General features: G+C 56.2%; 5 protein-coding genes across 22 annotated transcripts in view; 2 read left to right on the plus strand and 3 right to left on the minus strand.

Moving 5' to 3' along the window:
* The window catches only part of ZNF70 (zinc finger protein 70), a 59,019-nt gene extending 56,029 nt beyond the window's left edge, over nucleotides 1-2,990 (minus strand). For 6 of the 15 annotated variants that reach the window (XR_007145851.1, XR_007145854.1, XR_007145849.1 and 3 more), the window contains exon 1: nucleotides 2,576-2,825. The gene's annotated coding sequence lies outside the window, so the exon portion shown is untranslated. The other 9 variants (XR_007145852.1, XM_047828048.1, XM_047828052.1 and 6 more) reach the window with 7 other exon arrangements.
* Nucleotides 2,991-4,210: 1,220 nt separating this feature from the next.
* Nucleotides 4,211-5,535, minus strand: VPREB3 (V-set pre-B cell surrogate light chain 3). Of its 2 annotated transcripts, none has more exons than XM_047828140.1 (2): nucleotides 5,378-5,535; nucleotides 4,211-4,651 (listed from the first exon to the last, which is right to left on the minus strand). In XM_047828140.1, the coding sequence occupies exons 1-2, from the start codon at nucleotides 5,424-5,426 to the stop codon at nucleotides 4,347-4,349; spliced, it is 354 nt and encodes a 117-aa protein (XP_047684096.1). In that variant the 5' UTR covers nucleotides 5,427-5,535; the 3' UTR covers nucleotides 4,211-4,346. The 2 variants fall into 2 exon arrangements, with proteins under 2 accessions (XP_047684096.1, XP_047684097.1); XM_047828141.1 differs by having other exon boundaries at nucleotides 4,211-4,615; nucleotides 5,378-5,498.
* A 3,531-nt stretch (nucleotides 5,536-9,066) lies between these two features.
* Nucleotides 9,067-10,650, plus strand: CD3H22orf15 (chromosome D3 C22orf15 homolog). Its single transcript, XM_047828586.1, has 5 exons — nucleotides 9,067-9,091; nucleotides 9,737-9,823; nucleotides 9,918-10,043; nucleotides 10,273-10,347; nucleotides 10,428-10,650. Exons 1-5 carry the CDS (start codon nucleotides 9,067-9,069, stop codon nucleotides 10,565-10,567), a joined length of 453 nt encoding a protein of 150 aa, XP_047684542.1. The 3' UTR covers nucleotides 10,568-10,650.
* Nucleotides 10,651-11,435: 785 nt separating this feature from the next.
* Nucleotides 11,436-13,398, minus strand: CHCHD10 (coiled-coil-helix-coiled-coil-helix domain containing 10). Its single transcript, XM_047826835.1, has 4 exons — nucleotides 13,238-13,398; nucleotides 12,755-12,974; nucleotides 11,741-11,888; nucleotides 11,436-11,644 (listed from the first exon to the last, which is right to left on the minus strand). The coding sequence occupies exons 1-4, from the start codon at nucleotides 13,276-13,278 to the stop codon at nucleotides 11,625-11,627; spliced, it is 429 nt and encodes a 142-aa protein (XP_047682791.1). The 5' UTR covers nucleotides 13,279-13,398; the 3' UTR covers nucleotides 11,436-11,624.
* Nucleotides 13,399-15,450: 2,052 nt separating this feature from the next.
* On the plus strand, nucleotides 15,451-25,816 carry MMP11 (matrix metallopeptidase 11). 3 transcript variants are annotated; one of them, XM_047826820.1, is made up of 8 exons: nucleotides 15,451-15,606; nucleotides 20,752-20,978; nucleotides 21,900-22,043; nucleotides 22,122-22,255; nucleotides 22,395-22,636; nucleotides 22,723-22,939; nucleotides 23,723-23,980; nucleotides 24,943-25,816. In XM_047826820.1, exons 1-8 carry the CDS (start codon nucleotides 15,496-15,498, stop codon nucleotides 25,074-25,076), a joined length of 1,467 nt encoding a protein of 488 aa, XP_047682776.1. In that variant the 5' UTR covers nucleotides 15,451-15,495; the 3' UTR covers nucleotides 25,077-25,816. The 3 variants fall into 3 exon arrangements, with proteins under 3 accessions (XP_047682776.1, XP_047682777.1, XP_047682778.1); XM_047826821.1 differs by having other exon boundaries at nucleotides 20,752-20,930; XM_047826822.1 differs by lacking the exon at nucleotides 21,900-22,043.
* Nucleotides 25,817-26,494: the final 678 nt, after the last annotated feature.

The following is a 26,494-nucleotide window of genomic DNA, read 5'->3' on the forward strand; positions in this document are numbered from 1 at the left end:
GTAGAGCCATTGTGGAAAAGGGGCAAGATTCTAGCTACTGGAGGATGTTGGGGGTAGGGGGTTCTGAGGAAGGGCACAGACTTCCCTCCTACACTAGGTTGGCTGCACCCCCTCCAGCTAGGAGCCTAAGCCACAACACTGGGAGTCAGCCTAGACTTCTCCCTCTCTCACCCCATCTGTCTAGTCTGTCCATTTCCTGAAGCTTTATTAAGAGGTCTCTGCCTGTCTGTCAGGTCACAGCTCAGGCCTCAGTGCAACTCCCCAGGAGTATTTCATTACTGACCACCTACCTCCAGCTTCTACTCCCTCTCTCTGGTAGTTCTCTACACTGACACCAGTGTCAAATCCCCAAACACAGGCCTGATCGTCTGTCTCGGGATCTTATAGCAGCTCAAATCCTTCACAAAGCCCTTCACACCTGGCCCTTCCAGCACCATCTGTAGCCTCTCCTTCCACATACTCCTAGTTACTGTTTTCTCCTCCTCCTCTTCTTTTTTTTTTTAAATGTTTATTTATCTTTGAGAGACACAGAGAGAGAAACAGAGCGTGAGCGGGGAGGAACAGAGAGAGAGGGAGACACAGAATCTGAAACAGGCTCCAGGCTCTGAGCTGTCAGCACAGAGCCTGATGCGGGGCTCGAACTCATGAGCCGCAAGAACATGACCTGAGCCGAAGTCAGACACTCAACTGACTGAGCCACCCAGGCTCCTGCTGCTTCCTCCTCCTAACTGATCCTGCTCCCTTCTCACACTGCCACTGGCTCATCTTCCCAGACTCAGTCCAAATGTCTTTACTCACCCTACAACTCTCACAATCTCAGCACATCCCCTGAGTGGCCCCTGGAGCTCAGTGCACGTGTCTCTCACAACACCCATGGCAGTGGATGGCAAACATCTGCCATCAGGACTCTCGCCACCATTGCCTGAGAGCTCCCTGAGGGCAAGGTACTGTGCTCTTTCATTTTGGAATCGCCAGAGCCCCCAGCACAACAGGACAAGCTCCACACACATTTGTTGAATAAATACATGACTGAATGGAGGGAAAGCCATCTGTTTTTGTGCTAGAACTGATGGTCACACTTTTTGGGGGGAAGGGAGCAAAGATTATTTATTTAAATAAATTGTATGGGAGATACCAATAAAGAAAGAAAAACAATGATTCCGATCAACAGGGGTTGTTTCCATAGGGACTGCCCATTCGGCACCCCCCATCTCACTATGGTGGCCTCTGAGGGAGCCCCTCAGGATCCCCTTCCGAAATTGCTGTGCAAGCTGAAGGGAAACTCCCCAGGTACCAGGATAATGATAACAGCTCATGTTTACTGAGCATCTACTATGTGCTAGGCACCACTAGATCTTCTACAGGCACATTTGCATTTAACCCTCACCAACTCTATACCCAGGTATTATTAACGGTACACTGAAGCGTGGAGAATGAGCTGCTCAAAAGACATGCCATGCTAAATTAATCAGCATAGTCATGATGGAACTCATTTCTATTTGGAAACTTTTGTTTTGTTTTGTTTTAAATGAATTTCCAGGGGGTAAAAAAGCCCGGTGTAAAAAGAAGCATAGAACTGAAGGATTCTCAAAAATTCTTTGACCACTTAACTCCCCTCCCCCTCCTCTTCAGGAACCATAATCTCCAGTCCTTCAGGCTCTCTAAATCCACCTCATCAGGTCAAACAACCCAACAATTTCACCCAGGTTCTCCTCTTTTAGTCCACCCTTCCCTGTCTAGCTTAGACTCTATCGTGGATCTAACAACTATGGACTCTGACCAGCATCACGTTCCTCACCTCTTTGCCCTGCTGTAACGAGCTGCCAACTACCAACCTCCTCCATCAATTCCTCCTAAGATGTTAAATGTTGCCAAAGAAAATCATACGACTGTGTACTGCACTGAGACAGATTTCAAGTTTCCAGTTTCAGCAGGGTCTTCAGCTGTCGCATCCAATGACTTCCTTATGGCCAATCCCTCTCTTCTCAGACTTCACTTTCCCACCCCTTTTGGCAATGCTCACCAATAGCTCCCTTCTCAAAACCCTTCATTTCAGAAGTTGCAAATTGGCAGCCTGGGGATCCTGCCACAGACGCGTTTTGCTTGGCTCGCAAAGAGTTGAACTTTTCCTTTTTGTTTGACTTAGCTGCCAATACTGAAAACTCAGTAAGTTTCAGGCTTTCTCTTGAAAACCTGGGAGATGTGATAATACAGGTCCACCCCTTCATTAAACCCACCTTGCCTACTACCTGAACACCTCAAGGTTTTGAACCACCCACCCCACTCCCACCCCCTGCTTTATTCCCTTCGTTTCTGAAAGTTTTCCCCCTAGTTTTAATGCTTTCTGGTTATTTTTTTCTTGGGTATCTGTGATTGCAACTCTTCCTCCACCCACCTGTTAAATCCTGGTGTTTCTAAAGTTCCCTCCTTAGGGGTTTTCCATTCCCATTACGGACCACCTATACGCTGACGTTCCCACTCTGTTTAGAAAGTTGGCAATCCTTTAGCTGTCCTTAACAATGTTTTAAATATTTTTGGGCCGAAGATCCAAAGGTCTGGGACCCCATCTTCCCACCTCTCTCAGGGTCTTCTTCGGCTCCTCTTGCATCTGTCACCCTATGCTTCAGGGAGCCCCCAGGGCCTGGGCACTGGGGATACCCTCGGACCGGTCAGGGTTTCCCGGTTGGAGGCCCTCGAGCGGCCGCGGACACGCACACGCCACGCAAGCGGCGACGCTGGAGCCCCTACATGCTTCCCGCCGATGGGGGACGCCCACACCCGGGGCCACCGGAGGGGCAGGTGGTCACACTGGCTGACGCGGAGCCACTCACCCGGGTCGGGGCGGGGCCGCTCACCTGGGCCGGGGCGGGGCCGCGGGCGGGCGGGGCGGGACCGTACCTGAGCTGCTCCAACCCGCGGCCGACCCGGCCTCACTCCGTGGCGGCTGCTGACGCGGAGCCCGCGGCGGCCCGAGCGCCCGGAGCCCCGCCCCCCGCCCGCGGGCACTTCCGGGACCGCTCTAGGCCGCGCGGAGGTCCTCGCGTCTCGGTGGTTCCGCCGCGCCTGTAGTCCTCCGCTTAGCCGCTCTGGCTCCGGGCACAAGGTCTGGGAATGGTCCCGGGTCCGTTCTCAAAGCGCTTCCTGGTCGTGGGGGAAACAGCTGGGCAGGCGTTGGCGGGAGTGAAGAAGAGGAAACTGAGACCGGGAGGGGCAGGCCGGCCTAAAGCCACAGGCCGAGGGTCGAGTTCCGGCTGCACTTGCCCTGGGGGTGGGGGCAAGCCAGAGGACACTGGGGCGGCTGGGGTTTTCGGGAGAAGGGAAGGTGTTCCCAAAGCTCTGGAGCCCGTCACCCCGCACAGGCCCAGGGGGCCTGTTTGATTCACCCTCCCTAAGTAGCCTTGGTCTTGATTGCCCAGCCGGTACCAATAGAGACTGAGATATGGAGAAGTGACCCAGTGAGGACCCAGGAGGCTGGGAGTGTGGGCGGGACTCTCTCTGTTCCCTGGAGACCCCCAACTCCAGTACATCTGAGGGATGAATGACCTCCGGACATAAGGCGCCTGTTGGGGGAACCAGGATGGAAGAGGAGTATGTACCTGAACCCCACCCGCCCAACCCATACCCAGAAGCTCAGCTCCGCTTCTGATAAGAATTGCCCCTCTACCCAGTGCTCCCTGTTGGGCTCAGTTGCTCAGGTAAGGCCTTCCCTGCCTGTGGGAGAGCCTGGAGTGGGGAGAGGGGCATAGCCCCTATCACTGGAGACCAGTGGAACACATGTTTCTGACAGGAGAGATGCTGGCCACCAGTGTTCAGTACCTAATGACCTGGTCCACAGGTGTCTCTGAGTACACCCCCCCCCCACACACACACCCCTGCCTCCCTGCCCGGTCAGGGAGTAGGCAGGAGCTCCCCTCCGCCTTCCAAGCTAACAGCCTGAGCTCCATGAGAACCCAGTCCAGTCACCCCTTGAGCGTTGGACCACAACCTGCCATGTGGAACTAGGAGCAGCAAGGGCTGGTTCCTTTTTCTCTTTCTCCAGTTCCTCAGGTAACAGGAAGCCCAGGCCACCAGTCTGAGTCCCCTGGGGGCCAGTGGAGAGGCTGGGCCCGCCTCAAGGGTCTCAGGTGCTTCCTCTTCTGTAACAATCCCCTCTATCCCTACCCCCACACTCCCAGTCACTCTTTCAGCAGGGATCTCATGGTTCTCAGAATAGTTAATTGTTCACGTTTAATATTACTAACCCATCTTACAGAGGAGGAAAATCAAGATTCAGAGAAAGTTAGGGGCCCAAGGTCAGGGTGCAGATGTGAGAGGCAGTCAAGAGGCGCTCATCCCACAGTCCACTCCTAGGATATGTAACCCACAGAGCAGTAATAATCTGCATCATCCTCAGGCTGCACAGGGCTGATGGTCAGAATGCAGGCGTTGTGGGCGGCGTCCGTGGCTGCTGAGAAGCGGTCAGGGATGTCAGGGGGCCGGTGGTAGTCCTCCTCTGAGCGGTAGTAGAGGAGGTGTCGGGGGGCACTGCCTGCCCGTTGCTGATACCAAGACACGCCGTACTCCCCAATGATGGCATGGCGGGGGCTGAGAATGCAGGAGAGTTGGGCCACTTGACCTGGGAAGACAAGCAGTGCATCCGGCTGGGCCAAGCCTGGTTGAAAGACAGAGAGAGAGCGAGACACCCATGGGCCCAGGCCTGACATGGGCTCCTTTTTTTCCTGCCCCAACCTTGTGAAGGCTCCACGGAGACTGACTCTCAAAAGGCCCATAGCCCAGTGCCATGGATTCGAGGTTGGATGGGGCACAGAGTTGGTGACTGTTAAATCCTCATTGGTGGTATGTTCCCAAGGATCTGTGTTCAGTTGAGCGCCTAGAGTTCAGAGGGTGGGACTGGTGGCCTCTGGGTCCTTCTGCTGCCCACCCCCATTCCTTGCCCTGCAGACCCCTGCCCCTCAGTCACACTGGCTCTTCCAAACCCTGGCTATGGATTAACCACCACCAGGAAGCCTCCTGGGCTGTCCCACCCATCGACTCAACCTCAGACAACTGGCTGCTGGGAATCTTCTCAAGGATAGGTTGTCCCTGAGGCCCTGTAGGGTAGCTTCCCCTGTGAAAAACTAAAAAGACCCCAAAGAATCCGAATCCAAAGGGATCCTAACAATCTCGTCATTCACAAATGGGGAAACTGAGGCCCATACAGATATGTGACTTGCCCCAGGTCTAGGGCAGAGCCATCTATAGCCAGTTCTCCCCTCCACCTTAATGCCTTTTCTAGAACCCTCCCACTGCCCACATTGACTTGTTTCCTTGTAGGGGCCTTCTGGAGCCAGTTCCACCCCACCCCACCCCAGGTGAGCCAGGCCTAGGGAGAGCTCACCTGACAGGAGGGCCCCAGTCAGAAGAAGGGCCAGATGCCAGCAGGCCATGGCCAGAGGCAAGGAGGCAGACAGGAGTTGTTCTGTTGGGAGTGTTCCAGGTGCTTCAGAGCACAGGCAGGGGAAGCCCCTGGACCATGACAAGGCATGCAAATCAGCCCATTAACTGGGGGTGGGGACTTGGGGGTATAGTAGCTGGAGCCCAACAGCTGGCCCTATCTTCCCAGATGTCTTTGGGGTCCTGGCCCACAGGGACTTCCGAGGAGCCTGGAAATCTACACATATGCCCGTATGTGTGTTATAGCAGGTAGATCCTTTTTTATTGAGGTGTAACTCACATGAGGTAAAGTTCACAGATTTTAAGTGTATGGCTTGATGACTATACCATTCTCCTGTTATTAGACATTTGGGTGCTTTCCAGTCTTTAGCTATTACAACTAAAACCGCTGTGAACATCCCTGTCAATGTGTTTGGTGCACCTGTGTTCTCATTTCTTCTGGTAGACACCTGGGGCTGGAGTTGCCTGGTGATAGGGAACATGTACATTTCGCTTTAGTAGATTACATAAGTGTTCCCAACATGGTTGTACCAATCTGCACTGCCACCAGCAGGTAGGAGAGTTCCAGGGACATCCTTGCCAGCACTTGACATGGTCAGTCCCTTTAATTTGCCAGACAGAGGGGAGCTGACTTCCCAAATTGGTATTCAAACTTGAATCTCAGAACCTCCTCGTCTTCATGAATTCAGGCAAGTTCCTTGCCCTCTCTGTGGCTCAGTTTCCTCATTAGGAAAATGAAGATGAGTATAGTGCGAGCCCAAAGGTTGGGAAGAAGCAGACGGGATTTATTTGCTCAGTGCCGGGGACGGTGTGTCTATTAATCATGCCTTGCATTTTCTGTGTTCTGATGCTTTGACATTTGGGGCCTTGCTGACCTTGGAGGGACTCACTGACCCTCTCAGAGCTAGCCAGTTCCTGAAATAATGCAGGCACTTATCAGATGCAAACCAATCCAGAGCCCACACCCGCAACCACCTTCTCTATGGCTCTCATACCGTGGGGCAATATCATCCTGCCTTAGTCACCCAGGGCCAGGTACCTGACATCCAGGGAAAGTCCCTATGCCCCAGAGCCCTGAAATTATTCAAACTAGCCAATCTGGAGCCTGCTTACTCTTCCTCCTCTGTTCTTAGCCTCAGAAACCACCAGTAAAGACTCCCCCTCTCCCTCTGCCTGCTGACTTACTGGGTGTTTCCCCATGTGTTCCCCTCTGGTGCGGCATGCCCCCTCCTTTAGAGATCTGCAGGGAACAAACTATCTTCTCAATGGCAACCTCCTGGTCTGCTGGCCTTGCCATACCTAAATAATAAAAGTAATTAGAACAGTGCACTCTTATTAACTCAAAGACTAGATAGTTCCCTTGGGGGAACTTTACCTCCAATGGGCCCCATCCCATTCCTAACAACTCCTCAGGGCATCTCTAAGACACTCAACATCTGATTCCTCCTTGGTCGCACTGAAGATGAACTCTTGGGACAACCATGATGGTTGTTGGAATTGAGGCTCCCGGGCTCGGAGTGGCCATTCTTCTGGAATCTGGTTGCAGCCACTCCTGAGCTGTGTTCTGCAGGACACAAGTCCCAGAGATAGTGCTGTCCCGAGAAGAAAGTGTCCTGTGTTTAAATAGTTTCGGGGGAAACACTACCTGTTTCTACAGTACTGAATGTGTACTTTCTGCATGCTGAGACCAAGGTAATATGTTTTTTTGTTTTTTTGTTTTAATTTTTTTTAACGTTTTTATTTATTTTTGAGACAGGCAGAGACAGAGCATGAACAGGGAGGGTCAGAGAGAGGGAGACACAGAATCTGAAACAGGCTCCAGGCTCTGAGCTGTCAGCACAGAGCCCGACGCGGGTCTCGAACTCACGGACCACGAGATCATGACCTGAGCCGAAGTTGGCCGCCTAACTGACTGAGCCACCCAGGCGTCCCTCAAGGTAATATGTTTTAAAGGGTGCCTGGCTGGCTCAGTTGGTAGAACATGCAACTCTTGACCTCAGGGTTGTGACTTCAAGCCCTGCATTGGGCGTGGAGCCTACTAAATAAACAAACTGTTACCACATTTAATCCTCACAAGGACTTTGCTGAGTCATGTTCTCAACCCCCTTTCTACAGGTGGAAGCACTGAGCTGAGTGCTGAAACAGAGGCAGAGTGTGGTGCTGGGGGAGCCGCATGGAGGATCCAGTCCTCTTCTTACCTCAGTGGCCCAGAGGGCAGGACAAACAGCCTAATCACTGTGGGGGAAGGGGGGAGAAGGCATTTCTAAAACCTTGGGGAAAAGGGAGCTGGCACAGGATGGGAGCCTGCTCCAGACACCTACCTGGCATCCTGGCTGAAGGGGTCTGGTAGAGGCTCATGGAGAAGGGGCAGGAGACAGAAACGAAGAGGTAGAGACAGAGGGAAAGGCGCTAGGGGGAAGAAGGAAAGAAGATGATAGAGAAAATGAGAGAAAAAGTTAAAGGATGGGCACGGATTGGCGCAGAAACACAAACACCTATCTGCACAAAAATGTCTGTACTGGCTTTAATCCTAATGGCAAAAAACTGGAAACAATCCAAACAATAGGTGAGTGGATCAACAAACTGTGGCACATCTAGACAATGGGACCTTTCTCAGCAATAAGAAGGAATGAGCCATTGATACACACAACAACCTGAGTGAATCTCATGCTAAGTGAAAGAAGCCAGACTCAAAAGGCTCCATGCTCTATGATTTGTTGTATACAATTCTGGAAAAGGCAGGGGCGGAACACAGAGCAGTGGCTGCCAGGGGCCGGCATTGACTACAACGGGGCATAAAGGAATTTTGGGGGTGAGGGAAATGATCTGCCTCCCCAGTGTGGTGGTGGCTCTATGCGATTTGTCAGATTTTTGTCACTTTAAGTGAATTTTACTGTAAATCATATCTCAATAAACTTGATGGAACAAGGAGAGAAGGAAAGAGAGAGGAGGCTGAAGGTGTGGAGGAAAGCAGAGAGGGAAAGGAGAGCAAAGACAGCACAGGGAAGAGGGCCTTGAGAAGGTAGGGGAGAGCAAGGTTGGTGAGGATACCAGGCTTTGGCCATGGCCGCAGCTCATAGTTGGGAGTTTTCCCAGGGACAGGGTCCTCTCCCACTTTCAGCCTGCAAGCTCTGTCTGTACTGGTGGGGAGATGTGGTCTTGGGCCATCCATGGACTACAAGGCTTGAGCCCGCACTCTAGCCCTGCCTTAGGGAGTGCCCATACTCCAGCCCCAGATCCTGTTACCAGGATACTGTGGGGAAGGCATTTGCTGCCTAGATGACTTGGCAGCTCCCACTGCCATGGAGACCAGATTGGAAGCTGAGAGGGCCTCAGTCTGCTTTCCGGCTGCTCTGACCCAGAAAGCTGCTCTGACCCAGCAAGCAGGAAGAAGAGGAGGCCAGGCGTCCTGAACTAGCTGCAGGGACCCCTCTAGGCTGGTGGAGCCCAGCTCCAACGGTGGCCAAGCAAGAACCTAAGCCTGGATCCACCCACCCATTCCCAAACACGTATGCACGTTTCCTGGCAGGGCCCCACCCAGAATAGATCTCAGCCCCAGATCCTTCCTTAGTCAGGAAGTTGGAGGTTAGGGGATCGAAGCCCACACATCTGTCTACTCTCCCCTGCAGAGGCATGTTTATCACAGTGATGTTTGGAGGTAAGCGGGATCCCCTGTCCTGAGACAGGTAGGGGGAGAGTACATTCAGAGGCTTGCTTTCCTCCGCCCTAGGGGAGGGTGGGGAGGCAGTGTGAGGAAGGGGGGTGCACTTGGGTAAGGGGATGGGGGGTTTAGGGAAACAGTTCTATGAGAAGACAGGGCAAATGCTTGGAGTCCCTTGAGGGAAAACGCTGGTGGCTGGGTTGTGGGAAATTCCAGTGGGCTCCTCTAGGAGAACACCCACCACAACACCACAGGGCATGTTGTTAAATTACACAGTCTCTAATTCAGTCAGTTGTCTTCAAGCTTCAGGGCACATTAGGCACCTAAAGCTCTAGCCACACTTAAAGATTTCCGGACTTCTGGTGGCAGGTGGGGCTGGGGTAGGAGAATGGGGGGGTCTGGTGCTGGAGAGAAGTCCTGTGTAGAGGCGGCGCTGGAGTGGGAGGGGGGAACCCAATGCAGGAGGCATGAGCTATGTGCCCTGGTCACTGACATCTCAGAAGATGGGTGGAGGAGGGTACAGTCTTAATCTTGGAGACCTGTTCCCTCCTCGGGTTACAGAAGAGATGAAAGCGAGACAGATGGTCCCAGACTGGGAGAAGCAGAGGGTCCCATTCACTCACTTCTGCCCTGTCCCTACAGCTGGCTGCTGGGAGCTGGTGAACACTTGGTGCAGCCTGGTGACACTCACTGCCCACTTGAGGCAGAGGGGGCAGGTGCCCCCAGATGGTGAGGGGGCATGGAGGGGTGCTGGGGAGGAGGGGCCAAGGGTCCCCAGGCAGAGGTACCAGCCCCTGCCTTGCCTTTCTCCCTGCTCTCCCAGCGACCATTGCCCTCCTGGCTGAGGATGGGCACCTGGTGAGCCTGGATGAGGGGGCTTCCCAGGCCCCTTCCATGGGCAGCCCCCTGCTGCAGGAGCGTGGGACCTATGTCCTTGTGCAGATCATCAGTAAGTGGGGCCCAAGATTTCCCCTTGGAGTTATGTTGGGATGTGAGAGGGGGACAGCAGTCCGAGACCACCCAAGGCCCGGGCCATCCCCCACTTTGGCCAGGACCTAGCCTTGACCCTTCCCATCCAATGCCTTGTTGACCCCAGCCAGGGCCAGCAAATAGGTCGAGTGAGAGGTGAAGGTGGGAACCACCAGGCCAGTCAGGAATCGGTCTTACTCCCTCCACAGAGGGGAAGGATGGGGCGCCCACCCGCTACGAGTCCCTACTGGAGAACCTGGATGACCAGTGTCCAGAGCTCGCAGGTGAGTCTCACGCTACAGCCCCAGGGGGAGGGTGCGCCTTCTCCCCAGCTCCCATAGGTAGGGCTTCTTGGGCCTTCCAGAGGAGCTTCGCTGCCTGTCAGGCCTACAACCCACAAGTGATGGCCGGAGGAGGCGCATGAGCACTCGGCGTGACCACCAGGAGCAAGGTCCCCTTTCAAAGCCACGAAGGAAGGGCTCCCTGCCATCCAGGACCCGTTAGCTGGGGCCAGGAGCCAGGTAAGGAGGAGACATAGACACCTGGAGGAATGCTCACACCCAGAAGTCCCAGGGAACAGACTTATGTGTGCTGAGAGGTAGACCCCAAACCCCCCTCCCCCAGAAAACCCCACACGCAGAAGTACATACAAGCTAGAACACAGTGCACCAAGAGACATTCCCACCACTCCAATGGGATATAAACACCCAAGGGCAGGAACATCCTCAGTGCCCCCAGAGATATCGAATAGGGCCTGGCACACAGTAGGTGCTCAACACAGAGCTGGTGAACTCAAGGAAGGCAGTAGCACAGAGCACATGATAGTGAGGTCTGCCCTGGGATCGAAGGGCCTGCTTCTCTGTTTCAGCAGGCCCTGTGACCTGGCACATCACAGCCAAGTGGCTGAGCTGGACTCAGATCCAAGGGGGTTGGCCATGACCTCTGCCATGTGTGATCAGGCCCAAACAGCAGCCCAGTGGCATTCTTCTTGCAGAATCTGGAATTACTGAGAAGCTGCCATCAGCAAGAGGGGCAAGGTCACAGACCGGACGTAAGGCCACCAAGGGGGGGCCCCTAAGATGTGGGTGCAGAGAAGGGGATCCAAAGGTGTGGGGGCAAGCAACCCTGACAGGGGGAGACAACAGGTTTATCCAGGGATTCCAGCACCTAGAGTCAGGTGCCCTTGGGGTCCCTGCTAATGACTCATCCCTATTTGGATTGTCAAGGTCATCAAATTACAACAGGGCTCCTCCCCCTCCCGCACCCAGGATGCTGGCATAAAGTGAAACATTCCACCCCTCCGTTGGACATCCATCCATGCCCCCTGACCCCACCCCAGCAGATAAACTAAATGAGAGGGCACACAGCAGGCTATGGTCTAAAATAAACTCTTTTAATTGCACATTTGCGTCTCCGGTCATCTGCGGGGTGAGAAACCCCCTCCTCACTTCCAACCCCAGCTACATGGGTACAATCTGACATAGTGGTCTGGCTGTTGGTGAAGGGGTGAAGGTGGGTGCAGGGTTGGCTCATGGATCTGCACCGGTCTACACCAGTCTCTTCAGGGCAGCGAGCTCAGACCTGTGGAGGGAGGGGTGGCACAGGCTCAGGGTCAGCCTGCAGGTTCAGGAAGCGGGACTGCCCCTCCCACTCCTGCCCCAGTCAGGAGCTGCTCACCGTGGTTGTACTTGCACTGCTTCAGGGCCTCACTGAAGCCCTCACACAGGGACAGGTCACTCTGAGTGGTGGAGCAGTCCAGGAACTGCTTGATCTCATAGGCGCAGGGCCCCATCTGCAGGGGCTGGGGGCCAGTGCGGATGGGGGCCTAGGGTATGGCACAGGAGGCAGCAATGTCAGCTCCAGGTTGCCACCCAGAAGTGGGTTCCAAAGCTGGGGGCTGCCTGCCCCTCCCCACACCCCCAGCCCAGGTGCCCCTGGGATCCCTGGCAGCCTACCCTGTCTACACTCAGCTGTTCCCACTGTGAAACAGAAGGAGCTCACAGCCCTGTCAAACCCACTTAGCCGATGCTAGTGCTGGTATAGACGGTATTTCCCAATTGCCTCATAATGGGCTCACTGGGCATGTAGGGCCTGAGAGGTGGGAGAAGGCTCTGGAAAAGCATGGCGTTGTGCTTGTACTCTTGGAGTATAAGCCCCACCTGCACAAGTACCAGTAGCTTCCAGCCTCAGCCATACTGATCTTCATGACCCCTGACCCTGCCACTAAGCCGCATGTGGCTCAGGACTGGTGGGGCACCCAGTAGGGGATAAGCCAATAAGAAACAGGCCCAGAGTCGCTGGCTACCCCTTGCCCTTGGGATGCAAGGTCTACAGGGCAGAACCTGGGAACAGGGAGAGCAGGGACTCAGAACTTCAACATCCCCCCCCTCCACTAGGTTGGGTTACCTTGGGCCAGTCTCTGAACCGCTAAGGACTTTGGCTTTTCCATTTTTAAAGTGCTGGTGTATCCCTGGGAGTCTAGGGACCTTGGCCTCAGGGAAGGGACTAGGAGAGCCTGCCTGTGAGTGACAGGAGGCCAACAGCAGAGGAATAAGACCCTTCTTGGGAAAAGTCCTGGGCCTGAGGCAGCTCTGAACACGCCACAGCACTCCTTCATGGACATTCCAGCAGCTCCTTACTATGTGGCCTTGAGAGAAGCGGGCCTCAGTTTCTCCTGAGCCCGCAGCTCACCTGCTGAGTGGCAGGCTGGGCAGGCTCTGAGCTCCCTCCGCTGAAGGCTCCGGTCAGGGCGCTACCCACGACGTGTCCCACAGCCGAGCCCACAGCCACGCCAGCGGCAGTGGACGCCATCTGCGCCATCAGGCCGGGCTGGCCTGACGGGGTGGGGGCCGGTGCAGCAGCAGACGGCGGCGGGTGCGCTGGCGGGTGAACTGAGGGCGCGGCGGTGCGGCTGCGTGTGGGGGGAGACGTAGAGTCAATCCCAGCCGGACCCCGGAACTGGGACCCCAAGGGCCTTCGACTCCCGGGCACGAACCCTCCCCTCCTCCCCCCAGAGGGTGGGGGACCACAGTCTTAGACACGTGGTTGCAGCACCCCGCCCCTCCCCCCACCAAGATGGCGTAGCAGTCGCCAAGGTCACACTATTACGCCCTGGTGGGGGAGTGCCCCCGCTTTCCTAGCCCTCTCCCCACCCGGCCCCTGTCCTGCTCACACCTGGCTGGCCGGGCGGCCGCGCTGCGGCTTCCCCGGGGCATGGTGATGACGGTGGGACTCGGCCAAGCGCAGTCAGAGACGACAGTGGCAGCGGTTCTGTCTCGGGACGAACGTGGCGCCGCTAAACTCAGCTGGCGCCAGGGGGCGGGGCCTAGGGGACACGCCCCCAAAGGGAGAAGCCAGGCCTGGGGCCGCTCTCACCTTCGCGCGGGTCTCCGAGACCTGTCCCTTCAAGCATCACCTCGTTTCAGCGTCCTTCTTAGCTGGAAATGTTACCCTGCTTCCTCCTTGCGCCTGGCCCGAGCTGTGTGGGCCCTGGGGACACGGACCAACGCTGCAAAGTGACGAGGGCTTACGCCGGGGCGACAGGCAAAGTCCCGTCAGAAACTATCGCGGAGCGCTGGGAGTGGAGTTGGTTCGTGTCCGAGCGCCAGGGGAGAACTTGACAGGGGGGCGACCGGTTGAAACCAGCAAGGTGGGGGGCACGGGGCGCCAGGCCAGGCTCTGGTCCCCCTCCTACGGACTGGGTTTACTGACTACGACTTGATGTCAGGGTCGCGGGGAAGAAATTCCCGAAGGAAAGCCCAGCGCGACCCATCCCCAGAACCTCCGCCAGGGGGCGTCCGGAGCCCTTCTTCGACTCCATCCTGCCCTAAATGAGCCACAACCCTGGCCAGTCTTGGGCAGCACCATCTTGGGGTGGGATGAAACCCCCCAGGCGGCCAAGCACCCTACCCTGCATCACGGATGCAGCGCCGGACACTGACAGTGTTTAGCGACATACTAGCAGCATGCCCATTCCAAAGGCCCTCTGGGTGCCCAGAGGCGTTGGCCGCGGGTTTGAATACTGTGGCCTCGCGATTCTACCACCTTGGTTCCAGGCCAAGGGAAGGGCCGAGGCGCGGATTTAGGACGCTTCCCAGCCCTTCAGGAGCTTGAGGTTTATAGGTTTTTTTTCTGAGTGATTTTGCAGTAATCACATATGACCCTTGGGCGGGAAGGAGCTCTAATTTCTTTACCCTCCTCTATCACTGTCCCGTGTGCCAGTGGGGGGCCCTGTAGCACCGGGATTGTAGGGAAGATGAAATCACCCCAAGTAAAAGTGAGTCACTTTAAAGAAACAGATTGCTCACACTCCAGGTAGTAAAGATAGCTGATGCCTTGTTTCTCCTCTTCTGGCCCTCTAGGAGTCTCTGTGGAGCCTTCCTGGAGAGGCCGAGAGGGCTCCCTGGACCGGAACCTGGAGGGAGGGGTTGAGTCAGCCTGATCACCCTCTTCTCCCTGTTGGCCTCCTTCCCTTCTTACGCCCTGGCTGGGTGCCCACAGCCTCACCTTGCAGCCTCTCAGGACCCTGCCTGGTAGGATGGGAGCCACTGCTTGGGTTTTGGCTCTGCGGGGTTGCCCATGATGGAGCAGATTGCCTTCGTGAAGTGGTGAGGTACCTGGTCACGAGTGGAGGATCCCTTCCAGCATATGGACATCACCCTCTCCTTTGATTTTCACCTCCTCTCTCTCAGGTCTCAGAAACCTGGCCCCTAGGGCCCTTGTGGAGTGTGTTAGTCTCTTGAGCCACAAGTGTCCCCACTCAGAGACTGGCTCCCTGCCTGCCTCAGTCTACCGATAGCATCCTCCTTCCTGACCCCTCCACTTGCCTGCTGGTATGGGAAAGCCTGATCTTGGGCCCTCAGTTTCCCCATTTATAAATTGTCTACATGTTCTAAGCTGGGGACTGGCTAGCCACCTCCTTATGCCTCAATTTCCCCTGAGACACATCCCTTGTTTCACAGGGGCTGCTATGCCATCTTCCAGACCTATCAGCTAAGGCTCTAAGGAGAACTTGCCCTGGGAACAACCACCTGTCATAGGCTAGCAGTAGGTCAGAGGTTAGGCCACGAGGGAGATCAGCTAGGAAAGCCCCTTCCAAAGGTGGGGTAGGGACCAGGAGGAGTCAAATTCGGCTCCTGTCAGACTCCCCACAGCACAGCAGGGAAAGTGAGGCCTGGAGTAGCACCAGCTGGCCTGGGCGCCCAACACCAGGCCTCTTAGTCCTCAGGCTCTCCCGATCCTAGGAAGGACTGGGTCTCCGAGCCTCCAGCCCTAGCGGGACCAGCCCTTCCCCTCCACCTCCCCCACCTTGGCCGGGGCCTCGGCGGGGAGAGTTTAGAACAAAAGGCGTGTGGGGCGGGGCCGGGGCGGGGCGAAGGCTATAAGGGGCTGTGGCCCGGCGCGGCCCAGCAGGCTCAGCAGCCCCGGGGCGGATGGCTCGGGCCGCCCGGCTCCGCGGCGCGGCCCCGCGCGCTCTCCTGCTCCCGCTGCTGCTGTTGTTGCTCCCGCCGCCGCAGCTGCTGTCCCGGGCCCCGCGGCCCCTGGTGAGTGCCTGGAGCTGGTCGGCCGCTCCTCGCCGAGGGGGTGCCGGGCACGCGGGCTGGGCCCAGTGACCGAGCTGGACCCGGACCCACGGGGGCGCCCGGGTGGCCTGGAGAGGCACGTTACCCGAAACGCTTTCTGGGTCCCTATGGACGTGAAAGATAGTGAACTTCCCGTCCCTGGAGGTGTGCAAGTGGAGCTTGCGCCGGGATTGCTCAGGCTGGTGAGGCGGGACTCTGCGCTAGACGCACGCCCCCTCCCAGCGTGGGGACCTGCTCCTCGGCTCCCCAGCTGCAGAAGCTGGGTTGTTTCCTGGACCAGGTAGCAGAGGGAGTGGTTACAGGGCCTCCTATTCTTCGCGCGGACAAAGCCTCAGGCTGGTGTCAGCCTCCTGGTGTGTGGCCTCGGTGAGCACACCTCCAGGGGTGCAGTGAGCTGGAGGATTAAAGAAGAGCTGGGAGGACAGCACTGCCCTGGGGCAAATGGGGTCTGAGCCCAGAAGAGGTGGCTCCAACTGGGCACCTACAAGTGGCAAGTTTGGGAGGTGTGAAGCCAGGACAGCACGAGTGTGAGAGCTGTGGTGTGTGTGTGTGCGCACACACACGCGTGTGTTTATGACAGAGAAAGAAAGAACCGAAAGTGGGCGGCTGAGACCCTCAGAAAGGAAGGGGCTGGGAAGAGAAAGGGAAGAGAGAAGACGGTCCGTGTGAGAAGGCAGCAGAGTGAGTAGAGGAAGGACAATCGTGGGGTGTTGTGTGACAGCCTGTGTGTGCCCAGCACCCTCCCCTCCAGCTGGGGCCTTGAGGGACCAATCACAAGGGTGGCCAGGCAGAACCTGGGCAGCTGCAAGCCCACGAGCCCCCTGGATCTCAGCTGAAGCATACAGACCACCCAGGTAGGGATGGGAGCATTAGGAGGTGTGCCAGGCAGGAGTCGTGAGACCATCTGGAGGAGGGAGATCTGACCAACCTGGGCCCCTCTCTCCAGTCACACCAGCTCTACCCTGGCCAGCTTGCCCCATCCTGGCTATGGGAGCAAAAGAGGACAGGATGGGTAGGTTAGGGAAAGGAGGTACCTCAGTCCCAAGGCTCTGCCTCTTCCCCAACTCTTCTCACGCCCTTTGAACTTGGGAGAGTCAGAAATCACCCTGGGTAGCCAGTTGACCTCACTGGTTCAGGAATTAGATCTGGGCTTAAACCTGGTGCCCTAGGTGAGCCCTCTTGTGTGCCCTAGGTGAGCCCTCAGTCTTGGCGGGTGGGTGGGGGATAACAGGGCACTGAGGATTAAATGAGGTAATGGGAGGAGAGGGCACAACCTGTCACTCTGGAGACACAATGTCACCTCTGACTGCCACTTTGACGCTTGTGCAGCATCAGTTGGGGCTGGGTTTGAGCTGGGCTGTTGTCTGTCACTCTGCAGATATGCAGGGAGCATTTGGGGTCGCCTTCAACGTGTTTATCTCCAGGCTGCCATCACAGGGGCCAGGAAAGCTCTGTAAATATTTATCCATCCCAGTTCACAGCTTTCAGGGTTGATGAAAGCCCTGCAGTCCTGTAGGACAGAGGCTGCATTTGTTCCTGGAGCCAGCAGGGACCGGGGTGGGGAGAAGATTAGGTTCAATGTGGGGCAGTTGGTGGACCTGCCTATTGCCTGGCTGCACAACTTGGGCAGGTTGCTTGACTTCTCTGAGCCTCAGAGGGGCATGGTGCTGCATAGAATGGTGTAGTGATGCTCCCCATTCTTTCTCACAGCCTAACAAAGTGCCCTCCCATCAGGGTCGCCTCCTACCAACAGAGGAAGGCAGAGCCGTCTTTATTAATTATCCCCGTTGGACCAATAGCAAAGTGAGGCTCAGAGAGGGGCAAAACTAACCTGGCCTTACCCAGCAGTTTCCTGGCTTGGGGTCCTTTATCTCCCCTCTACGGGGTGCCTCCCGTTTTCTGGATTGGAAGTTGACCCAGGCACTGACCCCAAGCCTCTAGCTCAGCCAGGAGACTGAGTCAGCTGAGAAGTTCCTTGTACATTTGAGGCTGTGATTTGGTGCCCCGCAAGAGGAAGGCAGGGTGAGTGAGCTCAGTGCCCACCACAGGGCAGGCCAAGGAAGGCTCCTGGCCTAGGAGGAGGAGGAGGAGAGAAGGCATCGAAAAAAGAAACACTTCTCAGGAACGTGGGTTTTGGAGACAGGCCAAGAGCTGAGGAGGTAGGGGGAGGGGGGCCTTGTGGGTGGAAGAAGCATGGGCCCCAGGTCTAGGTCCAGCTCTCTTCTGACTTACTGTGTGACCCTGGGCAAAGTCCTTGACCTCTCTGGGCTCTCTTTCTTCCTCTGAGAAATGTGGTGGTGTCTGCTACCTAACCCTCCCATAGATGAGACCAGGCATGGTCTGTGCCCACCACCCCACCTCACAGAATCCCAGCAGCCTTGGGAGAACCAAGCACACCGGTCTTAGGGATCTGAAAGGGGCTCTGGGCCAGGACTTTCAGTTAGGGTGTCTGACCCCAGGCCAGAAAAGGCTCATAAAGATGAAGTGTAGGATATCAGCAGGGCAGGGAGCATGTGTCCCACCCCAGTAATGGGGAAACTGAGGCCAAGAGCCGTTAAATGATGGCTCCAGAAAACACTGGAAAGTACCACTGGCTGGAGACCTTGATTCTAGGGCCTCCTGCTCACTCACTCTCCAAGACCAGTGAATGTGACATGGACAGTGAGCATGAGCCTCTGGCTTTCTGAGAGACCCTGCACAAGTCAGTCTTCTCTGGGCCTGCAAGCTACCTTTGCTAGCTGCAATTCCTGTTTATGATGTAGTCTGGGAACTTTGGGGGAGCAGGACACCAGGTGGGTGGTGGGAGCTGTAGCATGTGTGGTGAGAGCAGATTTCCAGGTGTGGGAGGGGAGGGCCCACAGGGGCAAGGGGGTGGGCCAGGCAAGGGGCTCTTCTCTGTGCCAGATGCTGCAGTGGGCACCAGAGAGGGAGGTTATTCAGCCCTCTGCTGTAGTACCTTCCCCCTTTGACAGAGAAGTCAAAGCTAAAAGAGGGCAGGGACTTGGCCAGGGTCACTCTACCCAGGGTGAGCATGGCCTAGAACTGGCCCTTCTGAATCTCAGACTGTGACTCTTACTGTTGGACTGAGAGTGCCATGATCCAGCGGTCTGGGCAAGGACCTGTCATGCCTCATGGGGGCAGGAGAGGAAGGTATGGTGTGTGTGTCCATTACCTACCCTCCCTCCATGGCTGGCTGGTCCAGGCCTCACTGCAGGGCAGAGGAGATAAGGGATTTCTGTTTATAGGCGTAAATAGAGCTGGTCAGCTGGGCTCTGGGCTACTTGGGGCTCCCAGGGGACAACCCAGTCTTACCCTTTCCAGGATTGGGGGAAGGAATCTGTTTATCTAGGAAGTCAAGGGGGGAGTGTAGGGAGGAGAAAGGGCAGGTTCTCATGGCTAGGCACACAGACCTGGGGTCCATATCCTCAATGGGAGACCTCACATATATATCATCCCCACCTTATTGGGAGTGTGGGGGTGGAGGTTCAAAGAGCTGACAGAGTGCCCAGGAAAGTAGCAGGTGCTTAATAATTTCCAATTCCTTCTCTTCTGTCATCAAAGTGAGGGCAGCCTGGATCCCTCCTCCAGGGGAAGGGTGGCTCCCGCCTGAAGAGCACAGCAGAGGTAGCAGGTAGGGAGTGGGTTGTGAGCACAGACAGCCTACCACCAGCCAGCTGTTACCTGGGCTAGTTGCTTAACTTCTCTGGGTTCTGTTTTCTCATCTGATAAATGGGGGATAATGACAGTAGAGTTAGTGAGAGGTCCCATCAGGGGCTAAGAGCATGTCTGTGGAACTGTTGGTAGGGTCCTGGATACAGGTGAACTGCAAGAGTGAAAAGTACTTAACTAGCAGTAAGTCCAATATCAACAGGAACCCACAACCCAGTGAGGCTGGGCTCTGCCAGGTAACTAACCATTCAATAAGCAAGTTCTGAAATCAGAAAGCTGGTCCAGGGTTTTTTCTCATATCTCAGGTAGCTGTGCCCCTGGGTGTTCAGAAGACCCCTTTCTAGTGGGGTGTTTTTAGGGTTAAGTCTGGGTGACTCTGAGAGGTTGAGTTATTAGTGGCCCTGGAATTGAGAGACTAGGGGCACTGGGACAAGGATCAGAGCCCTGGGACGCCTACCGCCTGGGAGAGCTGCCAGAGGCTAAGGGCGAGGGTGGGGCCTGGGTGACCTGGCTCCCACCCCAAATATGGCTGTGGGGGAGGCCCCAACCGCCCAGACCAGTCAGCCCCAGACCAGGCAGGCACTTAGTCTCTAGCCAATGGTACAGCTCCATGCCTCTCCAGCTTTGCAAAGTATCCCGAAACTACCTTCTGATTCCTGCCTGGACACCAGATTCCTCACCTGGCTCTGCCATGCCTTTGCTGCGTGATCTTGAAGGGTCTCCCTACCTCTCTGAGCTTGTGCTTTTTTCAAGTGTGAAAACTGTGACCTCTGCCCTGGATGTTGCAGGGGGTGGGAACTCTGTGTTAGAATCCCCATCTGCGGTGCTGGGGCTCCAGTCTGGCAGGGCTGGGTGGGGCTGGGCATCTGGGAATTGTCTGTCTCCCCCTGCCCAAGCATGGCCCAACACTGGGGAGGTATCATCCCCATTTGTCAGGTGAGCAAACCAAGGCTGTGCCACAGGGCTGCAGACCCACACTGGGGTGTGGCAGTGTTGGGGGCCCTGGGCAGGAGCCTGCTTAGGTAATTGGAGAGGGTAGAGGTGGGGGGCGGGGTGGAGGAAGGAAGAAAAGGAGGCAAAAAAGCTTTGCTGGGGTGGGAGGAGTGGGGACCAGTAGGGGGAGCAGGAGGAGCTTGCTTGGCCTTTCCTTAAAAGCTTTGTGGGATCCATTCCTGGGTGTGTGTGGAGTCAGGGGCTGCATCCCCACCCAGACCTTACTGGCCCAAGTGGCTGGACAGACAGCCCAGGCCCTCCAGGAAGACACAGGAAATCTGAGCCAGTCCATGACAAAGGGCCCTGTTGTGTGATGGCTGGCACACCCCTTCTCTTGCCCTCAGTTTGCCCATCTGCAAGGTGGGCCAGGTTGAGCATGAGTATGCTGATGGGCCATGAGGTCCCAAGGCCTGATCAGGCCTTCACATCCTCTCTCCTGCCCAGGATGCACCCCGCCGCCATGTGAGGAGGGGGCCACAGTCCTGGCATGAAGCTGCTCCCAGCAGCCTGGCACCTGCCTCTACCGCCCAGGAGACTCTCCAGCCAGCAAGCAGCCCCAGACCTCCCCGCTGCGGTGTGCCTGACCCACCCGATGGGTTGAGTGCCCGCAACCGACAAAAACGGTTTGTGCTGTCAGGCGGGCGCTGGGAGAAAACAGACCTCACCTACAGGTAGGGGCCAGTGGCTGTGGGAGCAGGCTCTAGACCTACCTGTGTGTCTGTGTGTGAACTGCCACCCTCACACTTGCTTCTTGAGACACGTGCTAGAGCCAGATCTCTGTGGTTAATAGACCTGTGTGTCCACCGACCCCTGAGCCATCCATGGACCAACTCACTAAACCCCAACTTAGATGCACACACAGACAACACCCCACCATAGCCATGCCTTCCCACATCAGAGGGGCAGTAGCTCTGTCAACACACAAAAAGTCTCAGCACACACCTGGTGGCTCCATTGACATGTGGGGCAGGGGGCCTTCAGTCACCCAGGCAGCCCCTACTGGGGACATAGTAAGCACCAGGCCTGCCCTGGGACTCTGTAGTAAACGAGGGAAACATGGCCGGTCCTCTCGGCATTAACCACATCATTGTTCAGACCTACCATCATAGCTTGGGGTCCATGCCGATGGGAATAGTGGTGAGTGAGCAAGTAATAATGGGAGTGATGTGGAAGGTCAGACTTGTCCTGCAGGTGGAGAGCTGGCCTGGGACGGATGGCATGTGACAGATGGTATGGTGTCACACAGATTGGAGCTCAGAAATATCCTGGGTGGGGAACTGAAAACCAAGACTGGGGTGAAAGGGCAAGGTCTCTCCACAGTGAGTGGCACCATCAGGTCTAGAAGGTGGGTCTTGGGGCTCCTGGTCCTGCATTCTTTCCACCAAATGCAGATACCTGTGTGCACCAAAGGCCATACAAACCCACACAGAGATGGTCCCATGCGGACGAGGGACCATAGCTGAGGCCCAGAGCACACTTGGCACGTGTCCCATATGCATGCATCCCCACTGAGCATCCAGGGGCAACTCCGGGTCCAACAGCCATCAGGGGGCTGTCCCAAGTGAGGCCCAGACCCCTCCTCCTCCCCCCAGGATCCTCCGGTTCCCCTGGCAGCTGGTACGGGAGCAGGTGCGGCAGACGGTGGCAGAGGCCCTACAAGTGTGGAGCGAGGTGACGCCACTTACCTTCACCGAGGTCCATGAGGGCCATGCTGACATCATGATTGATTTTACCAGGTGAACCAGTTACCTAAGACCCCTCCGGGAACTAGCTCCACCTGTCAGTAGCCACTGACTCTGCCCACCCACCCATAGGTACTGGCATGGAGACAACCTGCCATTTGATGGACCTGGGGGCATCCTGGCTCATGCCTTTTTCCCCAAGACTCACCGAGAAGGAGATGTCCACTTTGACTATGACGAGACCTGGACTATCGGGAACAACCAGGGTATGGGCTGGGGACCCATTTTCCAGATGGGGCAACTACAGATAGTAGAGAATGGGGATAAGTCCTTGACCTGGGCTCTGGAGTTTGAGTGTTTTCTGGTGGGAGGTTTGGGGATTGCTGGGCTATCTCCCTTTTTCAGGCACAGACCTTCTGCAGGTGGCAGCCCATGAATTTGGCCATGTGCTGGGGCTGCAGCACACGACGGCTGCTAAGGCACTTATGTCCCCTTTCTACACATTCCGCTACCCATTGAGTCTTAGCCCGGATGACCGCAGGGGCATCCAGCACCTCTACGGCCAACCCCGGCCAGCCCCCACCTCTAGGCCCCCGGCTGTGGGCCCTCAGGCTGGGGTGGACGACAACGAGATTGCCCCGCTGGAGGTGAGGCCCTGCTCCCAGCTCCCTTCACTCTTTGGCCTCTGTGGCTCCAATGTGGGCTCTTGCTCAGCCTTTCTCTCCCACACCAGCCGGAAGTGCCACCAGATGCCTGCGAGATCACCTTTGATGCAGTCTCCACCATCCGTGGCGAGCTCTTCTTCTTCAAAGTGGGCTTTGTGTGGCGGCTGCGTGGGGGCCGGCTGCAGCCTGGCTACCCTGCACTGGCTTCTCGTCACTGGCAGGGACTGCCCAGCCCTGTGGATGCAGCCTTTGAAGATGCCCAGGGCCACATCTGGTTCTTCCAAGGTGAGGGGGACTGGGGTTCATGCTCAGGAGACTTCAGGAGCCAGGAATATCATGGCCCAGGGTAGGGACAGCCAGGCAGACATGATGGGCAGTGCCAAGGGAGAGTATGACTCACTTCTCTGGGCACAGCTGGGAGGCTCCCAGAGGAGGTGGCTCTCAAGATGGGAGCAGGATAGAAGGCATTGCACAGTGGACTGTGCATCCATGCATTCAACCCTCAAAGCCATCCTAGGGGGTATGTGTGATCAGTACACCTGTTCTAGAGATGAGATCTCTGGGAAGTACAGGTGGTACAGTGACTCATTAACGCCACAGTTTGGAAAAGGTATAGCAGGGATATGATCTCATTCTGGCAACCCCAGAGCCCGTGCTGTTAACTTTCAACGGGGAGAGACAAGAGCCTGAAGCATTCTAGGTGGCAGGGACTTCATCAACAGAGGCCCAAGCCTGCTATGGCAAGGATGGGGCCCAGGGAATGGTCTGAAGCACTTGTCACAAGGAACCAAATGCCAGGGGAAGAATCGAGAGCTCAGGAGGTTTCCTTCCTGTTTAGAATAACCTTCCACATGCAGTAGCTCCCAGAGCATGTATCACCCAAACTTGTCCTCACTGGCGCTAACTTCCCTCTGGGGATAAGGGTGCTGAGTGGGATTTCTGGCCTGAGTGTTTTATGGACAAGGAAACTGACACCGGGAAAGTCTGGCGGTGGTGTTGGCCAGGTAGGTCCATGGTGGCTGGGTACAGTGGTTGGGCAGCTCCATTGCAGCCTTCCCTCTCTGGCAGGCACTCAGTACTGGGTATACAATGGTGAGAAGCCAGTCCTGGGCCCTTCACCCCTCTCTGAGCTGGGGCTGCTGGGGCCCCCCATCCAGGCTGCCTTGGCCTGGGGCCCTGAGAAGAACAAGATCTACTTCTTCCGAGATGGAGACTACTGGCGCTTCCACCTTAGCACCCGCCGTGTGGACAACCCCGTGCCCCGCCGGGTGACTGACTGGCGAGGAGTGCCCTCTGAGATTGACGCCGCCTTCCAGGATGCTGATGGTGCGTTGAGGTGGGGAGAGGAGTGGCTGGTACAAGTGGTGTAAGAGCCACATCTCCTACCTGGTGGTAGCTGGGCATTAGCTCCTCATCACGGGTCCTTTGTCCACCCTCCTCCTTGTGCCAGGGCAATGCCATGCCCCCATACTGCAGATGGGAAGACTGAGGGGTAGAGAGGTGCCAGGACTTGCCCAGGTCTCTCAGTATAGCTGGTAAAATAATAGCTGCTGCACACTGAGGACCGATGATGTTCTAGGCACAGTGCTAAGCTCCTTATGTCTCATGCAGTTCTCAGAACAGCCCTCTGATATAACACTTGCTGTGAACCCAGTTTCCAGAGGGGCAAACAGAAGTTCACGTAATGAGGTCCCTAACTGGGCCACTTAGATGGACAGTGGGGAGCCAGACCTCCCACCCAGGCAGTCCCTGCTCCTAACCACTGAACTGGCCTACTATCTTGAAGGACTAGAGTGGGACTTGCAGTCCAGTACTTTTTCCCCCATACCCTGAAGCCTGCTTCTGTGTTCTCCCCCATCAGGACCTACTGGGAGAGCAGTCCTGTGGTAGCTCTGGGGCTCTGGGTCACCTGCATGGCCCACCTTGCCTCAGGATGCCGGTCTATAGTCTGGCTGGCAGGTACAGGAATAGAACTGACATGGGGGTAGGGTGGGGTGGGGTGAGGGGAGGGAGACTTGCTTTCCTGAGAGGTAGGAGTTGAGTTTCCGAGGCTCCAGGCATCTGTCAAGCTGGAATGATAGCCCAGATCAGATCTTGGGACTGGTAGTACTCCAAGGGATTGAAGGTTCCAGAAAGGCCACCCTGGGGCCTGCAGGTTTCAAGAAACACAACAGTGGTCAAGCCCTGAGAATCTAACTTCCTCCTGTGCCTGTCCCTGGGCACATCCTGACTGGCAGGTGCAGGGCCCAGTGTCCACTCACCCAGGTCTGACCCTCCTCTCTCCTCAGGCTATGCCTACTTTCTGCGAGGTCGCCTCTATTGGAAGTTCGACCCTGTGAAGGTGAAGGCCCTGGAGGGCTTTCCCCGCCTCGTGGGCCCTGACTTCTTCGGCTGTACCGAGCCTGCCAACACTTTCCGCTAACTGACTTGGATGCCCTCAGCGCTCCTGACTCCTGCCAGGCCACTGATATTGGATAGAGACCAGTGGCCATCCTTGTGGCTGTGGGTACCAGGCACAGGATGGAGCCTGTGTTTCCTCAGGAGGGTGGGGAGGGGCTGCTGTCACCTTGACAACTGCAGGGAGGGCCACGCAGGTCGTGGTCACCTGCCAGCGACTGCTTTGGACTAGGCGAGGAGACTCTGGCATTACTTGAGGGTGAGGGTGGTCTCAGGCCAGCCCTACCCAACCTGTGCAGGTCATAGTCAAAGCCTCCTGCCCTCAGTTTCTATACTTATCCCTCAGGGTAGCACCTCAGCAGGATTGGGGGAGCTGAAGCCCTCATTCCCTCCCTGCTGTGAGGTTCCTGCAGGGTGCTGGCATAGGGGGGCCAGGGGCACCACTGTCTTCTACCTTTTCTTGAGAGGTCACCTCTGGGCAGGTGCTTGGATCTGGCTGCTTTCTAGTTGGTGATCCTAGGGATATGTTCCCCAGGATCCAGGCCAAAAGGTCCAAAGTCAGCTGGGGATGGGAGTGCTTCCTGCTGGAGACCCGGGCCCTTGAAGCCTCAACATACCTCAATCCTGTCTTGGGCTAGATCCTTCCCAGCCCTCATCCCAGCACTGGGATCCTCCAAAATCATGTAAATGTGTGTACAGTGTGTACAAAGCCTTTTTTTTTTTTTTTTTCTACTGAGTACTGTCATTAAATATGGTTATTTTCTACTTGCCTGCCTGGCTTCTTTCTGTAACTATGAGGCCTGAAGCGGGGAACAGCTGGGGACCTGGGAGCCAACTCAGCACCTGCTGTGTCCTGGTCAAGCCTACTCCCACCCACCCAAGCTTCTGGTCCTTGGGGCTGGATGCAGTGCCATGGCTCCTCTTGCTCCATTCCTCCATCTAGCCTGGTGGGACTGGGGTGGCTTTGTAATTGATTCCCTGCTTCCCCGCTGGCCCCTCAACATCCTCCACCAAGTGGTGGCCACTTTATCTGGCCATGCCACACCGCAGTTTTGATCCTAAAATACTTTCTCACTGCTGTCAGGACAGGAACAAAACTCAGGTCACCACAGCTGACCCCACCTAACCCTCAAGGGTCTCCCTGCCCTGCCCCCCAGCCCCATGTGTATCTTCTTGATAGAAGCACCTATCACAGCTGCAATTTTATTAGACTGAACCATATGAAACTGTCAGCAGCGGGCCGTTTTTGATCTGCTGCATTGTGCAACCAAACACGGATGCTTTGATGCTTTCATTATTGTTAGCCCCAGTCCTGGCTGTAAGCTCTGCAGGGCAGGCCTATCTAGTTTCGCTTAGCACCCCACGGCTGCACTTGCTGTAGACACAGAGTGCAGAGTTAAGGAAGAGTGCAGAGAAATGGAGAAGTTTCCCTCCCCTCTAGCT

Source organism: Prionailurus viverrinus, chromosome D3 (genome assembly GCF_022837055.1).
Source record: "Prionailurus viverrinus isolate Anna chromosome D3, UM_Priviv_1.0, whole genome shotgun sequence".
NCBI classification, from domain to species: domain Eukaryota; kingdom Metazoa; phylum Chordata; class Mammalia; order Carnivora; family Felidae; genus Prionailurus; species Prionailurus viverrinus.